At 40.5% G+C, this 19,203-nt stretch overlaps 1 protein-coding gene across 3 annotated transcripts; it reads left to right on the forward strand.

Annotated features, from left to right (window-relative positions):
* Positions 1-380: 380 nt before the first annotated feature.
* snx27b (sorting nexin 27b) lies at positions 381-17,665 on the forward strand. Of its 3 annotated transcripts, none has more exons than XM_012865811.3 (13): positions 381-837; positions 4,580-4,811; positions 6,978-7,170; positions 7,524-7,588; positions 7,712-7,816; positions 7,900-7,978; positions 9,808-9,971; positions 10,051-10,140; positions 13,522-13,671; positions 13,766-13,894; positions 14,961-15,020; positions 15,097-15,159; positions 15,252-17,665. In XM_012865811.3, the coding sequence occupies exons 1-13, from the start codon at positions 503-505 to the stop codon at positions 15,294-15,296; spliced, it is 1,710 nt and encodes a 569-aa protein (XP_012721265.2). In that variant the 5' UTR covers positions 381-502; the 3' UTR covers positions 15,297-17,665. The 3 variants fall into 3 exon arrangements, with proteins under 3 accessions (XP_012721265.2, XP_012721264.2, XP_021173839.2); XM_012865810.3 differs by having other exon boundaries at positions 15,097-15,145; XM_021318164.2 differs by having other exon boundaries at positions 15,097-15,145; positions 15,671-17,665.
* The last annotated feature ends 1,538 nt before the right edge of the window (positions 17,666-19,203 follow it).

The raw sequence follows: 19,203 nt of genomic DNA on the forward strand, positions 1-19,203 counted from the left end.
ACGTAGTCGATAAACCGCGAACATGCTGCTTTTATTTTGAAAAATAATGTCAGCCGTCTGTGCCGTAATCCTTAGTGTTTGCGAGACCAACAAAATCAAGTGAGGGCTCACTTGACCGCAGTGCTCAGCTCATGCGGGGTAGCCTGGAGATGTTAAATAAAGGTTTTTGTTAATCTCTGTTCATTTTAACACACAAATATATTTTCAGACAAGGCTGTTAGAAAATGGTTCAAAAGCTCCTATCTCAACATCAGTCTTTAAGCAGAAGTTTAAACGAGACTCTGGAAACAATCTGCTGTGGGAGCTCAGGGATAAACAGAGAAGTCAGAAGTGGAACGCGCCCCAGTCTTCGGGTTCGGCAATCATCGGCAGTTCTCGTATTTTTCCGGCGGACACCCAGTCATTTAGCTAGCCAAGCTGATTAGCCTGCTACCGCAGCTAATGTTTGGCAGCAACTTAACGTTCGCCGAATCCGACTGAATGATACAAACAGCGTAGAAAGATGGCGGACGTGAAGGGACAAGGAGTTTGTTCCTCGGTTCCTCCGCTGCCTCGCCCTTCCTCCCGCAACGGCTCCGGCAGCGGCAGCGTTACGCCAGACACCGGCGGCGGCAGCTGGCAGACGCCAACCACCGTTACTTCAGGCCCCAGGCTGGTGCGGATTGTCAAGTCCAACTCGGGCTACGGCTTCAACGTTCGGGGGCAAGTGAGCGAAGGCGGCCAGCTGCGGAGCATCAACGGGGAGCTGTACGCCCCTCTGCAGCATGTGAGCGCCGTCCTCCCCGGGGGAGCTGCGGACAGAGCCGGCATCTCAAAGGGGGATAGGATCCTGGAAGTGTAAGTGAAAAGTCTTTCTTCGTAAATTGTGAACGAGTTGAGCGGACTGTAATCAGTATTTTTTTGTTTTTTTTAATAATAATCATTATTCCGTGTCATTTTGGGGGCATCGCTGACCGCCAGCCAACCTGCCTGATCGTGAATGCAGAATTATCCCAATGAAAGGAGCGTTTGTGTGAGTCAGGAATTATTAGAGATTCCCCTCACACTGCCTTGAATCTTCCCCTTTTTTTTTACACGTGCACGTGATCCCCAGTGGTTTAAACTCACAGCAATTAGAAGTATCAGCACTGTTACAGTCTAGTTTTGTGTTTAAGTTTTTTTTTTTTTTTTTTTTTTTTTTTTGTATAGAGCAGTGACGTTTCTGCTGCTTTTCGGATTAAAAGTCCACCATCCTCGGTGGTCTGCATGCATGCTGCTGTTGGACTCTGTTGCTATGGAGAAGAGCACACAGCAGCATCAGCATCAGCTCAGCCTGTTCACTGCTTCTGTGGCTGTGGTGTAAGGTGATGCGGAGAAGAAGCCACGCTACCAGTCCAGCTGTGATTGGCTTTGCTCTCCAAAATGCTCAGCCTGATTGGTTGTTTTTTTTCCACTTCTTTTTTTTTTTTTTTTTTTTGTGCACGCTGTTTTGTGAAAGGGTGGCCTGCAGTAACCTGGTAGTTGACCCCATTACTGCTGGGCGCAAAGCACGCCGTCTGGTTTGCCGGCCTACCCCTTCTGGCTCATGTGTGTGCCCGTTACTTTTGTCAGCATCAGCATTTGATTGCTTGTCATTGATTATTCTCCCCTCACTGCACCCTCTCGCTTATAGCAGCGCTTCCACTCCTTGATGTAAGGAGTGGACGTTTCATGCAGTTAATGAGGGGGGAAAAAAAGCCCTAACATAAATGTATAGGTTCATTCAGCAGCTGATCTGAGAGTATTTTTTAGTTGTAACCTTCCTGACAATACATAGTATGCACCAAGCTTGCAGCAGGGTGTCGGTATCGATTGGTACTTTAATTCTTTATGACAGCTTATGTGTATACTTATGCAGGACTGTTGCTTTTTTATTTATTTTTATTTATTTTTTTTAAAGATAATCGGTATATATTTCTTTAAGATTGTTGGTGTTTATGTGTTTAGTGTGCAGGCTAACCAGGAGCTATACTAAAAAATAAAGGACACTAGGACAAAGTGTCTCTTTCAGAAACTACTGCTTTATTTTCCAATTGTTTTTAATCATCTTCTTTTAAAGTTTTTATTCTTTCTTTTTTTTACCCTTTATTTTTTTTAACGCAATCACTAGCAGCAGTTTGATGTAAACAGGAGGCAATACTCGTGCGTCTCTTTGCACACTGAAATAAGTAACATTTTTATTCATTAAAGCAGAACAAAGGGAGATGTGAAACACTGAAACTGTGTTTTTCTCAGCTCGCTCTATCACTATCAAAAGTGCTGACCGTGTCAGTGCAAAGGCCACGCTGATGCTTATTATATCATCGTAGAGCCAAAATGCTCAGTCTGCATTTATCTTTTGTTGGAGACCGTTCTTTCTCCCAAATACACCTGCAAGATGTTTGCGTATGACTCAGTCACATTAAATCTACTGCTTACTGCTATCCAACCAGTTATTTTATCTCACCTGGTATAGTCCTAGCTGTCCTTAGGTTGCCTGTCGGTTTATAGTTTCACACAGATTCTACTTTTTTATTGCTCTTCACATGTTGCTGTTTTTGTTTACAATGGGGTTTTTTTTAAATTGTTATCCTAAAATACAACTCTTCCCTATCAAAACTCCTGTCAGAGAAGATGGCTGGAGCTGTTTTTGTCGTTTTATGTGTTAGGAAATCAAAAATCCTAAGAATGTTTAGTTTTGATGTATTTAATGAAAAGGAAAAACGACTGAACTGGCTGATTATTGATCTGAGCCGATGAACGAAAAATCGTCCGATTTAAATCTCACAAATGAAAACTCCTTACTGTGTCTTTGGAGTCCTGCAGTACCCAGTGGTTTAATTTAACGTGCCGCTTATGTAGTAGGTGAACTAGACACGCTATTTTCCTTGGATTAAACATAGTCTCACGTAGATGAAGTCATTAAACGGGGTCATAAATGACTTAATATTTAATCATCTCATATTTAGCCCTTTTAAAAATGTGTCAAATATGGACAGATTTCTCACACTAAGTCAAAAGTCGAGTTAGATCAATGTTATGGGTCAAATCCATACTTGTAATAAATAGCTTTTTTAATTTTTTTTATGCTTTTTTCTTTTTTACCTGTAGTACTTTGAGATCTTTTGATGGAAAGTGCAGTATAAATTAAATGTATTATTATTATTATTATTATTATTATTATTATTATTCTTATTATTATTATTGTACACAAGAATCATTTTTATTTGCCAGATATTTATACACTGCTTGTACAATACTCACAAAGTCCTTACTGATACAATCATTTGCTGCTTCTTCCATCAAATGATGCTGAGATGTACGATTCTAGCTGAGGAAGTCTTATCATTTACTGACAAAACCACAAACCACCATGATGCAGGGAAACAACGAGTCAAAACAAACGTATTCCCAGATATTCAGCTTTAAGGATGCTGCTCTCATCACTGACTTCCTGGCTTCAATGTTTGTACTTGGATAGTTAAAATCAGAGCAATCTCTTTATTTTATCATCCGCCAGCTGCTACATTTTGGTGAAGCACATATTTAAGGAGGACTGACTTGTTGTCCGTAACCATTCTGTTCTGGAAGCTGGGTAACATTTACATGATAGGAGTCACTTGTTTCGGCTAAAAAGCACCAGTGTCAATTTCCAAAGTTATATTTGACTTCCTAGTTCTAGTTAGTAGCTTTAAAAATAAGCAGCGAAGTTTAGAATTGAAATATAAAAGAGAAAATCTCAGGACTGGGTTATTTAGGCCTGTTTTTTTGTAATCCTTGTAGATCTTAAATTTAAATCACAACATAAATGTGTCTCAGTGAAATCTGTAGAAGCCTTGATTAAATGGGTCAGAAAGCACGCCGGGTATCTGTTTTGTACAACAAACATAATAATCATAGCTTCCTGCAGTCTTGATTTGGATTACATCAGATTCGGCACATCGAACTTACTGTGACGGTTGCTTCTTTAGTCTCAGAAAAATGCTCAGACACGTGTTTTGCTAACTTGTGCTCGTTACACAGTCGATATAAATGCATTGCACACACACACACATTTTTAAAGTGCTGAATAATAAACCGGGCATCACTCAGGATGTCTTTAACTGTCTGGCTTTTAAAAGAGTCCGAAATAACCGAGCTGATGCTAAGACCTTGTATAGGAGACACTGTGGCTGCTCTCAGGGAAGTTAAGCATAGGGGAGGGAAGCTCCAGCTCTGTCATTAGAACGGCCTCTCCTCTTACACATTACAGCCGACGGGTGCATATGGTTTACAAAGAGGGTGACGGCGATACGGGAACAGCAACGACTTTTTGATGAGGGAAAAAAGTGGTCTGACTCAAAATGAGAAACTTTCTTTTTATTGTCATTTGTCGTTCTATTCATTTTCTCACTGGTTGTGTTGAAGTTCAGTTGCTGCTTGAGATGTCAGACGGTTTAAGTGTTGTGGAAAAACTGAAGCGACTGGTTTGGACTTTATTTCGTCACATCTGTGTTTCCCTCTTTAAACTATTTGTTGTCCAATCTCCATATTTAATCCAAAAGGTGCCCCCATTGAGTTTGTGCCTCTCTGCTCCCAACAGCAACGGGGTAAACGTAGAGGGCGCCACGCACAAGCAGGTGGTGGACCTGATCCGGGCCGGCGAGAAGGAGCTGGTGCTGGCCGTCCTGTCCGTGCCGCCGCAGGAGGCCGACTGCCTGGACCCCGGCGACGACGTGTCGGCCTTGTCCTGTTACGACTACTCGGACAAGCAGGCCGTCCCCATCTCCATTCCGAGCTACAAACACACTGAGCTCAACAGTGAGAAGTTCGTGGTGGGTGCGGCATGGCGACGGGGTGCGGTGCCTCGCGAAAGAGTTAAAATCCCTCGACTTTACCCGGCTGACCTAAATGTGCAGCCAGATCTGCAACGCAAGGATATAGGTTAAAAGATATTCACGGGTTTAAATGGTACTAGCGACAAGTTATTTAACCCTAACTGATCCGCAGAGTAGATTCTCATTTCTTAAACAACCACAGCGGTAGATACATTCTCCGGTCGAAGGAAATACGGTTCATCTGTTTGAGAGGGCTCAAATTATTGGCCTGCATCAAACAAAGGAAACTGAACTGAAGGGTAGTGGAGAACCATCATCTTTGTGCAAGAATCGAGGTCAGAAAAAGGTGAGTTAGTTTAAGTCGGTTTGTAAAAAGCGAGAGCAGAACTCACGGCTGGGGTTCAGGAGTGAACGTACGAGCATTTTTGCACAATCACAATGCGAAGGGAAAGGATTGGACTAAACGTGGGCTTATTCTAATGAACGCCACTGATCAGTGAGGCCGATCTGGAAAATAGGCTTTAATTAGCCAAGGAGCATAACCAGCAGACTCTGGAGCAAAGCAAGAAGGTAATTTGGTCTGATGAGTCCAGATTGACCCTGTTCCAGAGTGATGGGTGCATCAGGGTAAGGGGAGAGGCATTAAGGGATGCAGCCATCACTGCCTAGTGCCTATTGTACAAGCCTGTTGGAGCAATGCTTTAATCTGGGGTGACTGCAGGTGGTCAGGTCTTGGTTCAGCGGCGTTATGTGCCGACCGCCTCGTTATCCTGAACGAGTACTGAACGTCTTCCCTGATGGCATATTCCAAGATGACAGCAGCAGGATTCATCGGGCTCAGATTGTGCCAGAGCGACTCGAGAAGCATGAAACATCATTTTCACCCATGGATTGGTCCCCGCAGAGTCCGGGCCGTAACCCTGCGGAGAATCCTTGGTAGCTGCTGGAAAACATTTTACGCAGCGGCTCGTCTCTCCCATCATCACTGCAAGATTGTGGTGAAAAATGGACGCGACCCTGGACAGAAATAAATGCGGCATTGGAGAATCTTGGCGAAACCAAGCCAACTTCAATGCTTGCCGTGATCAAAGCTAAAGCCAGGTCAACAAATTATTAGTATGTGAGCTTTTTATTTTTGGACAGACTGTGTATGGTAAGGTTTGTGGTTGCAACTTGACAGAAGGTATAAAAAAAAAAATCAAAAGTTGAAGGGATACGACTACGTTTTGCGAGGCACTGCACATGTAATAACGATAGACTGAAAATGGATTTCAAACATAACCTTGAAACACTGAGCTATATAATACACTGGAGTGCTAATCACCGTCTGTTAGAACGAGTCGCTTTGAAGCCACCGCCCGCCATATTGATACTCCCTATTTCCCCTCAGTAACTAGGGAATATGTGCGCTACAGCATCGAATAACGAGGATTTTCTCATGTTCAGGGGGGGCTTAAAACTTTTAAAATGTCAAATGCCATATACTTTTACGTTATGTTCTAAAAATATCAAGTACTGAGAAAGTCATGTGCTGAAATATTTTGCATTTTATTCATTTAAATATATATGTTTAACATTTATAACTTTATAAATAACAATATACAAAAACATATATTTACATATGTGTATACATATATATACATATATACATATACACATACTTATATATACATATATATATATTTAATATGAATAACATGTAAAATATTTCAGCACCTAATTTCCTAGTAGTTGATAGTGTCAGTACATCCACTGACTGTAGAATTACCTGTGAAACGTTTTCACTCAGCCAGAAAACTGCTTGTTGTTGCAAGCAAATCCTATGGGATTCTGTGAGAGTAGGGAGTAGCAAGATGGCGGCCAGTGACTTCAGTTTTTCGGCAAAATCAGCACTCCAGTGTATAATATAGCTCAGTGCCTTGAAACATTAATAAGTAAAAAGGTTTAAAGATGAAGAAATGAAACCTAACCTCAGAGAACTCTGTGGTAAAACGTGGTAGAGGTGCAAAGTGGCTTTGATTTAGAAAATATCATCAAAATATCATCTTTATCCTTAGATGGGGGAGCAGAGGGTTAAAAGACGTCACGCAAGAGAGTGCTGAATACATTTCCTACATTTGCATAATCCAGGTGATGGAACAATAACGTTTCCTGTCTCTGCAGGTGTACAATGTGTATATGGCGGGTCGGCAGCTGTGCTCCAAGCGTTACCGGGAGTTTGTGATTCTCCACCAAAACCTTAAGAGGGAATTTGCCAACTTCGCGTTCCCCAAGCTTCCTGGGAAGTGGCCGTTTTCGCTGTCGGAACAGCAGCTAGACGCACGGCGGCGAGGCCTGGAGGAGTACCTGGAAAAAGGTGAAGGAGTGATCAATATCTGCAACGTTCTCTGCAGGAAAGTTACAGAAAAGTTTTTATTCTCACCTCCGCTCTACTTTATTGGCAGCTCAGCTTTTAATGACTTGTGGTTAGAAATGTTCTTTTTTTTTTTACGATGGGTGGAGTCGCATATTTTCACAATGACTTCTCGCTTTTGCACCAAAACCCCTACGGGCAAATTCAACTTTATTTCTTTTTTTTTCTTTCTTTTTTTTTGTCCTTCAAACGACTCTAAGTGCGTGGGAAAGTTTGTCAGATATGCTACGTTTCAAATTATTCCTTACTTTCACCGACAGAACTTAACTCCAGAAGTTTGTGTGTTTTATCTGCAGTCTGTTCGGTACGGGTAATTGGAGAAAGCGACATCATGCAGGAGTTCCTGTCTGAATCAGATGAGGTAAAAAGGGAGACAAAAAAAAAAAAAAAAAGAAGTCAAAACTTTTATTGCAACACATATTTTCTTGTCCTCTTGTTCGTGACAGTTTCTGCCTCTCTGTTTTTTTTTTTTTTTATGGCCTAGAACTATAACGGCGTTTCAGACGTGGAGTTGAGAATAGCCATGCCAGATAAGACTACGCTCACTGTCAGAGTTCGCAAAAACTCCACCACAGACCAGGTTTACCAGGTAAACACTCACACAGGCTTTTTTACAGCCTCGTTTTCTTGTTCCTTGTCTCTGTCCCATTCCATCTGCTCTCCCTTTCCCAGGCTGTGGTGACGAAGCTCGGGATGGACAGTGTAACGGCCAGCTACTTCGCTCTGTTTGAGGTCATCAACCACACCTTTGGTGAGTCAGGGGCGAGCCAAACTGTAGCCGTTCCTTTCCTCACTAACAGTGCTGTGTTGTTGTTTAATTGAGTTGTCCATGACAGTTCTTCAACTTCTGCTTCTTTGCCAGAGGAGAAATCCCCCGTTTAAAGCAGAGTCGCTCTGGCTGGTTTCACTTCCACGACTGCCATGAAACCAGCCAGATTTCATTTATATGGGAAGGGGAAAAAAATTGCTAACTAAAACTGTACTGGGAAGATATTGCTGTAACTGTACTAAATGTCTTTTACATGATTGCGTGATGCCTGAGGATATCTTCAGTGTCTTGTACATATAGCATGCAGATCTCGATGCTCAGACTTGTTTCTGTCAAGCACACAGTATGTAATCTGTTTTTATGTCCCACAGTTATTTATGTCAGCAGCAGATTTAAATCCCCACTGTCTTTTTACCCTCTGAATCAGTCTTGTGATATTTTTTCTTTAGATCCATCCATCCATATTCTATGCATTTCTCCATCCATCCACAATCCATGCATTTCTCCATCCATCCATCCATCCATCCATCCATCCATCCATCCATCCATCCATCCATCCATCCATCCATCCATCCATCCATCCATCTTCTTTCTTTCAATAGTTTCATTGTTTATTCCTATCAATGGTTTTTACATGGTAAATATTTAAAGGCATACTATGCAACATTTTTCAGTTAATTAATGTGTTCCATACCGTTTTGGATGATTAAGTGAGTCATTTCAGGTCGAACAAAGGTTTTCTCGGCCGCCCTGGTGGTCTGTGGGGGAAATACCACACTTGCAATTGCAAGAGCTCACGGCCCGCACACACAGAAGTCTCGCTTTACAGCGAGAACTCCATGTGTTTTTGCCCTGCCATTCACTATATGCACGCGCGAAAGCAACAACAGAGAACCGCGTGTTAACGTCAAATAAACATGGAAGCATATCGAGTTTTATTATTATTATTATTATTATTTATTTATTTTTTTTATGTTGGCGAGACGCTACCGCGGCGGCCGCGGCGAGGCGGCCGCGGCTTGGCGAGGTGGTGGCGGTAGCGTCTCGCCAACATAAAAAAATAAATAAAAATAATAATAATAATAAAACTGGCGAGGCAGCCGCCGCGCCAAGATAGCGCTGCGGGAAGCTTGATGTTCATACCTTCACTGTTAGTCATTGTTTGTACTGCCGTTTTTTCCACTTTTCGTTGCGTTCGCCTGTCTGCTAAGCTCAAAACAACCGCGCCTGGCTTGACGGAGAAACCAGAACAGCTGAGCATCTTTACGACAGTGCACTTTTACTTTCTCCCTCTGGGGGGAGCCTCGCTGGAAAATCAACCCCGGTTGCATAGTATACCTTTAAAGCTTGACTAATATCTGTAGTAATTTCATAGTGAACTTGCATGTTGTTATTTATTGTGTTTTGTTGATCATTTTGTATTGATACTTTACAATTTAGCTGAAAAGGGCACTGGAAATTTATTGCTATCGTGTGTCGACTTTTCACTTGCTGGAGATATTTTTACATCGAGGGGGAAAAAAATGACAAAAATGAGCAGCTAAAACCTCAAGGCAAGTAAAAAAAATGAATATTTCATGTGTCAAACGACAGCAAATAGTCTGAGGTTCAAAAGGAGCATCGTTAAATGAGCAGATGATGCAACACGATGGTAAACATAGCCCTGTTCCTACTCCTACATATGTCACCAGCAGTATCCACACTGGATTTACTGTGTTCTACAGTTTCAAATAAAAACAGGTCTCGTTACTATTTACTGACATTTTTTTTGTTTTTTTTCCCTCTTTCTGTCCTTGGGCTTTACTCCCCAGTGCGTAAACTGGCTCCCAATGAGTTCCCCCACAAGCTTTATGTACAGAACTATACCTCAGCCATCCCAGGAACCTGCCTCACACTGCGAAAGTGGCTCTTCACCACAGAAGAAGAGATCCTGCTTAATGACAACCAGCTTGCTGTCAACTACTTCTTTCACCAGGTTGGTGCACATTAGGAAAACCTGGATATTTTAAAATGTTTTCTTTGTTAAATGTTACGTTGTCTGACCTTTTATGCAGGCAGCTGAAGATGTGAAGAAAGGCTTCATCAAAGTCGAGCAGAAGTCCTATCAGCTCCAAAAGCTGGCAGAGCAGAAGAAAATGTCCATGGTTAGTCTCACACGGCACTTTCACATCATAATTACTTATCGTAGTTCAGTGTTAAGCCTCTTTACATTTTATATAGTTAAGTTAACCAGAATGTGCATAAATGCAGTGAAACATTGTCCTTCAGGTCTGAAATACTCTAAAGACTTTAGATTCTTCTGGTAGTAATAAATATGCAAAATCAAGTCTCCACCGCATTTACACCAATAATTCATGAAGGGATTTCCTGCCTTTCCCATGTTGTCAGGGTGTTCAGCGTGTAACGTGTGCAAGTGTGAGTCATCGAAAGATTGAAGTTTCTGAGCTGATTTTCAAGTACATTTAAAAACTGCTGCAATGCGCTGTACATTAAGTTAAAAAAAGGACATAAAGATTAACAAGATGTTAAAACCTGACAACATTTAAATGGACAGTAAATACAAATGTGTTGCAAATGAGATTTAAAAACAGCAAGAGTTGAGGAAAAATAAAGGCGTGTGATAATTAGCCGTGATATACATGGAGGAGAAGACAGCACCAGTTTTTCCTTCCACTTAACTTTCCAATATGCTCGCATACCCTTTGTCGCTTGCCCTCCTTGTGGACTGTCCCAATGGCTCTCTGCTGGAAAAAAGTCCGGTCAGCTATCTTCCCCAGGATTGTCTAGCATATACAACATTTTTATGAAATAACCTTTTTTGAATCTTGTGTAAATATACACATTTTTTCTGAGAAACTGACATTTTGGGTTTGCCTTAGCTACAAGCCATAATCATCAAAATGAACATAAATGACAGTCTAACATATATATTCCTCTGTGTGATGTAATAAAATGAGTTTCAGTTTTTGGAAGTCGTGACTGGAGTAAGAAAATCAAGAACACTTTAAATAATGTTTTAATTTTTGGAGATGCAGCCATTAAAATACGGATTACTGTTTAAAAACTACTAAAAGCTAAAGGGTTGACCTTTCCCAGCTGAACTAATCTGTTTCTCAAAATTAAAATCAAGTGTCACATAGGGCTGGGCAAAATATCAAGATTTTTTTCTTAAAGAGATGTAAGATGAGACTATATCGTTTATATCGAGACGGCCTATGTTGCGTTAGAATTTTAGTTTTATGTATCCCAGTAGGTTATTCGTCAGCCATTTCTCATATTTATCTATAGCTGTTTGTTTAAAAAAATGTGCCTGTGAGACATTTGGGATAAAGCTTTGATTCAGAGACTTGTTTTTTGCAATTATCTTCTGAAAAGAAACACGTATGGAGATAAATATTGTATATCGGTATTTGGAGATATTATTTTTGGCCCATATCGCCCAGCCCTGAGTTACACAGTGTCACAGTGAAACCATTATTACCAAATGGTGCGCAGATCTAAATAGGGATGTCTGTCATTTCCACCGGGTCAAAATGCTGTGCTCATCAAAGATCGTAGCTGCCCACTCTCTGCTGCCTTTTTATTCTTACTTTTCATCCATTCTGTCCTCAATATTTTCAGATACAGGTGGTGTTAATAGTAACACAGCAGGGGATATTTTATTCTGCCTCTTGGAGTGCTGTGGTACCTCCTCACTCCCATTTAAGGACATGTGTGAGGAACAACTTTTGAAATAAAGCACCAGATTACATTATCTGCACTTTCTGCAGAATATTTCTGGTGTTGCTGTGTTAAAAATGTCTTTAACCCAATAACCCCACATCTGTAATTTTTGATACAAATATTTCTGAAACCTCTACCTCTTCAACAAAGTCAGTATTTGTCTGAACATACAATTCACAGCATACGAAGGAATATATTTTACACACCCTAGATAAAAATGCAGAAAACAAGAGGAAAATGTATTTTTTTGGTCTAATGTATCAATTATGATACAAAGAATATTTGAAAGCCTGACATTTTATGTTTTTTAAAGCAAACGAAAAGGATTTTCTTTTTTAAAAATGTGAAGCTTCCTCACAATTACCCGGCTTTAAAGGGTTAAAGAGTCCCAGACAAAATAGCCCCAGTAATATAGGCCGACTGAATCTAATTGTGAACTTATGAAGTGAAGGCAGTAGTTTAAGGATTTTAAAAGGCTCTTTAGGGCTGCGTCTGTGGGCCAATGCCTGCAGAGATTGAGCCAGTGTGAGTCTGAGCTGCAGAGCTCGGAGGGAGCAGCGAACCCCGAGTTGGGAGAGGATGATTAGCTTCAGCCGTTCTCACACAGAAACTGGCATCTCCCCACAGGATTGTGCTGAGGTGTGAACTCTCTGGTTTGTGCACGAGAATGAAACTGTTGCGAAACCACGGGAAAATGTTTTACTTCTCTGTTTCGCTTCTTTGTTTTCCTGATCGCCGTTCTCTGTCACGCTCCGCAGAGGTAAAACTGCATGAGACGACTTCTGCTACAAACCTGTGGGCCTGCAATAGTGCTGCTGTATGATCAGGGACGTTTTGTTAGGATTTGGGGGGGAGTGGAGTTCAAATATCCGGTTACACTTTATTTGAAGGGGTGTACATAAGACTGACATTACACTGTCATAAACATAACATAACACCTGTTATGAACATAAATGACTCTTTATGAATGTTTAGGACTGATGTCATTAATTGTCATTCGGTAAATTATGACACTATTAAAGGAAAGTTGACATTGTTTAAAATGTCTTTGTTATGACAACTTGACATTAACAGAGACAAGGTTAAGTTTAGGGCTTGATTTAGGATTAGGTTAAATTTAGGGCTTGATTTAGGATTAGGTTAAATTAAGGGCTTGATTTGGGATTAGGTTAAATTAAGGGCTTGGTTTGGGATTAGTTTAAATTTAGGGCTTGATTTGGGATTAGTCTAAATTAAGGGCTTGTTTTAGGATTAGGTTAAATTAAGGTCTTGATTTGGGATTAGGTTAAATTAAGGTCTTGATTTAGGATTAGGTTGAATTAGGGGCTTGGTTTGGGATTAGGTTAAATTTAAGGCTTGATTTGGGATTAGGTTAAATTAAGGGCTTGATTTGGGATTAGGTTAAATTAAGGGCTTGATTTGGGATTAGGTTAAATTTAGGGCTTGATTTGGGATTTGGTTAAATTAAGGGCTTGTCATAACAAAGACATTTTAAACAATGTCAACTTTGCTTTAATAGTGTCATAATTTACCGAATGACAATTAATGACAACAGTCCTAAACATTCATAATGAGTCATTTATGTTCATAACAGGTGTTATGTCATGTTTATGACGGTGTAATGTCCGTCCTATGTACACCCCTTCAAATAAAGTGTTACCAAATATCCTCTGACAATTTGAATGTCAGAGGATTCTCACCACTGTTATAAGTTTAAGCAGTTGAAAAAATCTTGCAAGGAGTTTATTTGAATAAAGTTTAGTAATGCTCGCAACTCTTATCTGCTGTGTATTTGTTCTCAGTACCTGGGTTTGTTGCGTGACTGTGAGGGCTACAATGAGATCGTTTTCCCTCACTGTTCCTGTGACTCCCGACGTAAAGGCCACGTGATCACAGCCATCAGTATACACAACTTCAAGCTGCACGCCTGTACAGAAGAAGGTACACTCGAGGTAAGTGCATCTTACCGTTTTTTTTGTTTTTTTTCTGTGCATTTCCTTCCTGTGCGATGAGGTGAGCCAATCAAAGGGCTCTTTGTTGCTTCAGAACCAGGTGATTGCGTTCGAGTGGGGAGAGATGCAGAGATGGGACACGGACGAAGAGGGCATGGCTTTCTGTTTTGAATATGCACGGGGAGAGAAGAAGCCCCGCTGGGTGAAGATCTTTACTCCCTATGTAAGTTTCAAACAGTTCGTACCGTAGAACAAGGCAACGGCCGCATTATGGGGTCGGGGTGCTTTTCATCGTAATGGAAGCTGGTCAGAGTTGATGAGGAGATGGGCGGAGCTAAATACAGGGAAATTCTGGAAGAAAATCCTCCTTCAATTCCTTTTAAAGTGAAAGCAAATCCCCATCCACCCCATTTTTTTTAAAATACCACCAAAGTGGGCAGTGCCAAGAGACCCCAAGGCCCAGGGCTAAGTTTGGGGATGAGCGGTGGTTTCAGCACCCCCCACGTCACCGGAGGGTGAGATGCTTTTATACCCGAACGCTGGGCTATGATGACGAAAGAACGTACCGTTTGAACCAATAGGAAAATTAAACTGCAATAGCCACCGTTCAAACTCTAGCACTAAGATGGTTTTGAGAGAAAATATTGCAGAACTAAACAAGTACCTATAAAAAAATATATATATTGCACAGTAGCATTGAAGTAGCACCCCACGGCCCAGTTTATACAGTTTACCTGAAAGAAAAGTTCCTTTTGGGGTGAGTTAAACTTTAAGTTTGAGCTTTGCAACCATTCTCCAAACAGTGTTGAGACCAGACCAGAGGTTCGTCTTCCCACAGGACAATGAGCCTAAACAGAGCTGCAATAGATTCGTTTAACTTAAAGCGCTTTAACGTGTTAGAAGGCGCCAGTCAAAGTTAAGGCCTGAATACAAATAAGAATCTGCGTCAAGGCTTTCCTACTGCTGTTCATAAACGCTCTGCTTTAGCATTTTGGCTAAAAAGAATGGCGTCAAATTTCAGTTTTTATGCGTGCAAACCTAACTGAGACATACTGCAGAAGACTTTGTAGCTGTAAAAGTTGGTTTAACATAGTCACAACCGCAAAAAAATTTTTTAAACCATGTATTATTGTCTTTCCACTTTGCATGTATTTACCTTTTTGTGTTGAATTATATGATAAAATCCCAATAATACAAGCGACTTGTGCGTATTTGAAAGTGACATGAAAATATCGACCGTTATAAATCTGTGTTTTTCTCTGTTTTTGCTTTACATGGACAATATTTAGTTTAACTACATGCACGAGTGCTTCGAGAGAGTCTTCTGTGAGCTGAAGTGGAGGAAGGAGGTAACCAGAGTCCACGTATAGCTACCTCAGTTTACAGACTTTGTTCTAGCGTCCTTCATCCTTGGTGTGTTTTCAGCTGGAAGAGGAGGCCACGGACAAGGACAACAAGAACTGCAGTAAAGACGGTATGTGTGGAAAGGTACGGCTCTGAATCAGCGAAAGCCTTTTTTTTTTTTCTCCGCACCCCACAAGTCGAGCGAGACTCGGAGCTGATTAATGTTTGTGTTGCAGAACATTTTCCAGCTGCTGAGGCACAGAAGAGATGGAGGGACGTAGGAGGAGGGGGGGATCGTCACCGACTCGGCTGAGTGTTTACCCTGACCCGGTCTCGCTCAACCACGAACTGACACGGTCGTCATTTTTCACTCCATTACCTACGACACAAGAAGCTGCTCCCTACATGTTAACCAACGACCGTCCGCTGAAAAGACGTGAAAACAGAAGCATTAACATTAAAGCCACATTGACTGACGAGCCAGAACTTGTGAATCCAGCACTTCATGAACATGCGTTACACTTTAAGCTTCTGCAGACCCAAAGCCATGGTTTCATGCAAGCCTCTCCTCCTTGGTCAGGACTCAGAGTGGACCGTGGCATGCTAACCAGGATGATTTAGACGTATCTTTTTTTTTTTTTTTTTTTTTTTCTAGCTGAAGAACAAATGTTCAAGCGAATCTTTGGTGCACAAACGAGGACGAGTGAAAGCATCCAGAGGGAGGAACAAAGACGAGACTAATCGGCAATCCTTATCCGCTTGTGGATGCATGATATCCACATCCAGCGGTCGAAGAGTCGAAGCAAAGCGACTTCCTGGGAGGTAACTTACAGTTACAATCAGGTTACACGTTGGTATTTCTATCTGTTTTTTCGCTAAACTTGCTTTAAAAAAAATAATCCAAAATACATGAACGGAACACACGAGATGAACGCATTTGTCATCTTTAATATTTTGGGATGCACATGGAACAGAAACTTGGATTTATACTAATGTTGCACTTTATCAACCGGTATGAACAGCTTCAAGATGTGCAGAAGGAAACATGGGGGATTGGCACATGGGCTCATAACTGGACGAAGGTTAAACTAAATATTAATATTTGACTAAAGCGGAATCATACAATGCATTCCCGACTTGGGTTTAAGCCATTATTTAAACCTTTATGTAGAGGCTCTTCTCAGTAAATTAGAATATCTTAAAATAGTTATTTTATTACAGTTCTTCAATTAGAGAAAAATGCATCTCAAGCACTTATACGGATTTTATCGAGAGAGTGAGGCTTGAGAGGTGTTTGTTTCTGTTATTTTTTTGATGATTATGGCTCAAAAACCCAAAGTTCAGTTTCTCAGAATGTTAGACTACCATGTAAAAGATCATTTTATATGATTACAGCAATTTTAAAGCATGGTCTACAAAATCAGAGCTAAAGAAGCTAGCGTTTGAAGCACTGACTCCAGCTGCAGTCCCAGCCTTTTGAATCCCCTCCGAAGCACTTGAACAGGCTTTGGGTCACAATCATTTAAAGGTTTTGGTTTTCCCTACTGCTTGTGTGCTTTTTTTATTTATTTATTTATTTTTTTTCCCACATCTTTTCCTTCCATTAATATGATTGGATAAAGGACTTCCAGCTTCTTTAAAGACAATTGTGTAACCCATAACGTTTATGTTTATTGACATCCTTTATATTGGGCTTATGGAGCATACAAAGTTTCTGGGTAGCAGATTTTTAAGGTTTTAGTAGCCGTAAGCCATAATGACCAAAATTAACTGAAATAAACACTTGAAATATATATTGTTGAGGCTTCACTGTTCCAACTGAGTTACTGAAATAGATTTTACTTGCTAAGGAGCCTGTAGATTATTTAGGCGCACCTCTGCCCGCGGCATTTTGAGAACTGTCCATGCAAATGTTTTAGAAGTGCAGTGTTGTAGAAAACTGTGTCCAGGGTGCGTTACCCAGAACAAACAGCAGGGGTCCTTCTGTTCTTGCCTGCTCCCTGGTCCACAGTGCTCATTTTGTCTCTGGAATGCTCCCACAGGATTTATCTTAGGCTTGTAATTCAAGCGGCCTTTCCACGCCGCAGTGTTTATCTCTGAGGGCGGTCCTTTGCCTTAATGGTCAGCCACCCGTTCACAGCAGAATCCAGCCTCAGCGAAGCGGCAGTCGCTTATCAGAAGGACGTGTTTTCATCTTTATACAATAACGCTAATGGGTTCTGTCAATTAAGGCCTTTTAGCAAATGATCGTTTTGCTGCAATTTGATAATGAGAATGTTATGAAGTTTAATGTCAAAAGCTAATAATGTGACCCTCCAGTACAAACATCGACTTGAAAAATGAATAAACTGGAATGTAATTATATTTTTTTACGGTGTAAGAATCTGATAGTATTTGGTGATTATTAAGTTTTGTCTCCCCAGTCTTATATTGGTCTGTTTATGTTGTATTTTATTTAAATATTGTTGATTTTTTTTTTTTATTGCAACTTTAAATCATTCTGACAACTTTATTTTGTTTTAGAAGTTGATGCTTCCAGACATTTGGCACTAGCTTTGTGCAAAGGTCATCACTCCGTACCTTCAAGGAGTCAGACTTTGTTGTATTCTTTAAAAGTGATGTTAATTCCCTCAACATGATTTTCCTTTAACTTTGGCTGCTTTTCATACATTTTCAGTCTAACACAGGTATGTCCGAAGTAGGGCTGTACGATTTTTGCCAAAAAATCAAAATTGCGATTTATTTCAACCATAATTACGATTTAATTTTGACTTTTCTCTGCATTAACCACAAGCAACTAAAATGGCTTGTAGATAAAGATGTTTGTAAACAAGGACTATTTAAAAAAAAAAAATCTGTTTTTATTAATCCAAATATTATTATTCAAGAGAACAGCTTGTTGAGTTGGACATCCATCCTTGTTGAACATAAAGTGCAAAGTGAAACCAACAAACAAGTCTATGTAATAAACAGTTAGACCGTTACTTAATGCTATGGTCATATTCCTGAAAGTTTCTGGTAAAAACGTTTTGCTTATATAAAGGCTAAGACAAATAATAAAATTAGATTATCTCACTGCTGCAACTGTCTTCCCTTCCATGTGGAAGCAAACCCACTTTAAACATTTTACCAACACCTAAAGGACGTGTTTTATCCATAAATTGTTACAGAGCAAAAAAAAATACACACCTCTGCAATTTGGAAATTGCGTTTTTATAATATGCAATAAAATTGTAAATGCGATTAATTGTCCAGCCCTTGTCCAAAGTGCAGGCTGGGGGCCATTTATGGCCCCTGGATTAATTTTGTACAGAAGAATGATTTCAACTGAAAATGTTAGACTCAACACAAAGTATTCCTTGTTTATTAAAGCTATGGTCTGTGATTTTTCCAGAAGTTTCCTCAAGTCCCTTTTTGAATAACTGGGCACGCACAAGACCGTCTTAGCTTCCTCTTCCGCTCTTCAGGTGGATCGCATGAAAAAAAAGTCTCCCAAATCCACTCTGGTCTTATTTCTTTCTACTGAGGCCTTCCTCTTCTTCTCATAAACATGAACACGGTTCGCTTCTTGTGACTCTCAGCCATGTTGAAAGTGTACAGCGAGAGCAGCGGAGCTGCAAAGAACGGCTAACCGCTAACCTAGCCGCTAAGCTAACTGGATACATTTAAACACTAGAAGTGCGCAGTCAGCAAGCGGAAACTCAGAAGGAACGAGCACACACACTGGTGCTATGTGAGCGCGTCAGAATGATTGGCATGTGGGACAACCTATATATAAGGCGATTCCTCCAGAACTGGAGGGACAGAGGGGGATTGGAGCAGGAACAAAACTCTGACAAATGCATGCCATTCGGACCGAATGACAGAGATTGTTTACTTTTTACAGGCCTGCAGCTCCCACAGAGAATGAGTTTTTTACCCTACTTTTTGTGAATACATAATGTATTAACTACTTTCAGGATGGAAGGACAATTTTACCCAGTATAACAAAAATTATTTTTGAACAGGATTACCAACTGTAGCTCTAACAACACGTTTTGCACTCTCTTTAATTTAATAGTAAATAGGACCACATCTATCCAATGACCTTTAATCAAATGCAGTGCACCAAAATCTGATTAAAAGTTATTTATTAAAATTGTTTAAATACAGCAAGCATTTTGAAAGAAAGACTGACCCAAATCCTGT

This window comes from Fundulus heteroclitus, chromosome 3, assembly GCF_011125445.2.
Source record: "Fundulus heteroclitus isolate FHET01 chromosome 3, MU-UCD_Fhet_4.1, whole genome shotgun sequence".
Lineage (NCBI taxonomy): Eukaryota > Metazoa > Chordata > Actinopteri > Cyprinodontiformes > Fundulidae > Fundulus > Fundulus heteroclitus.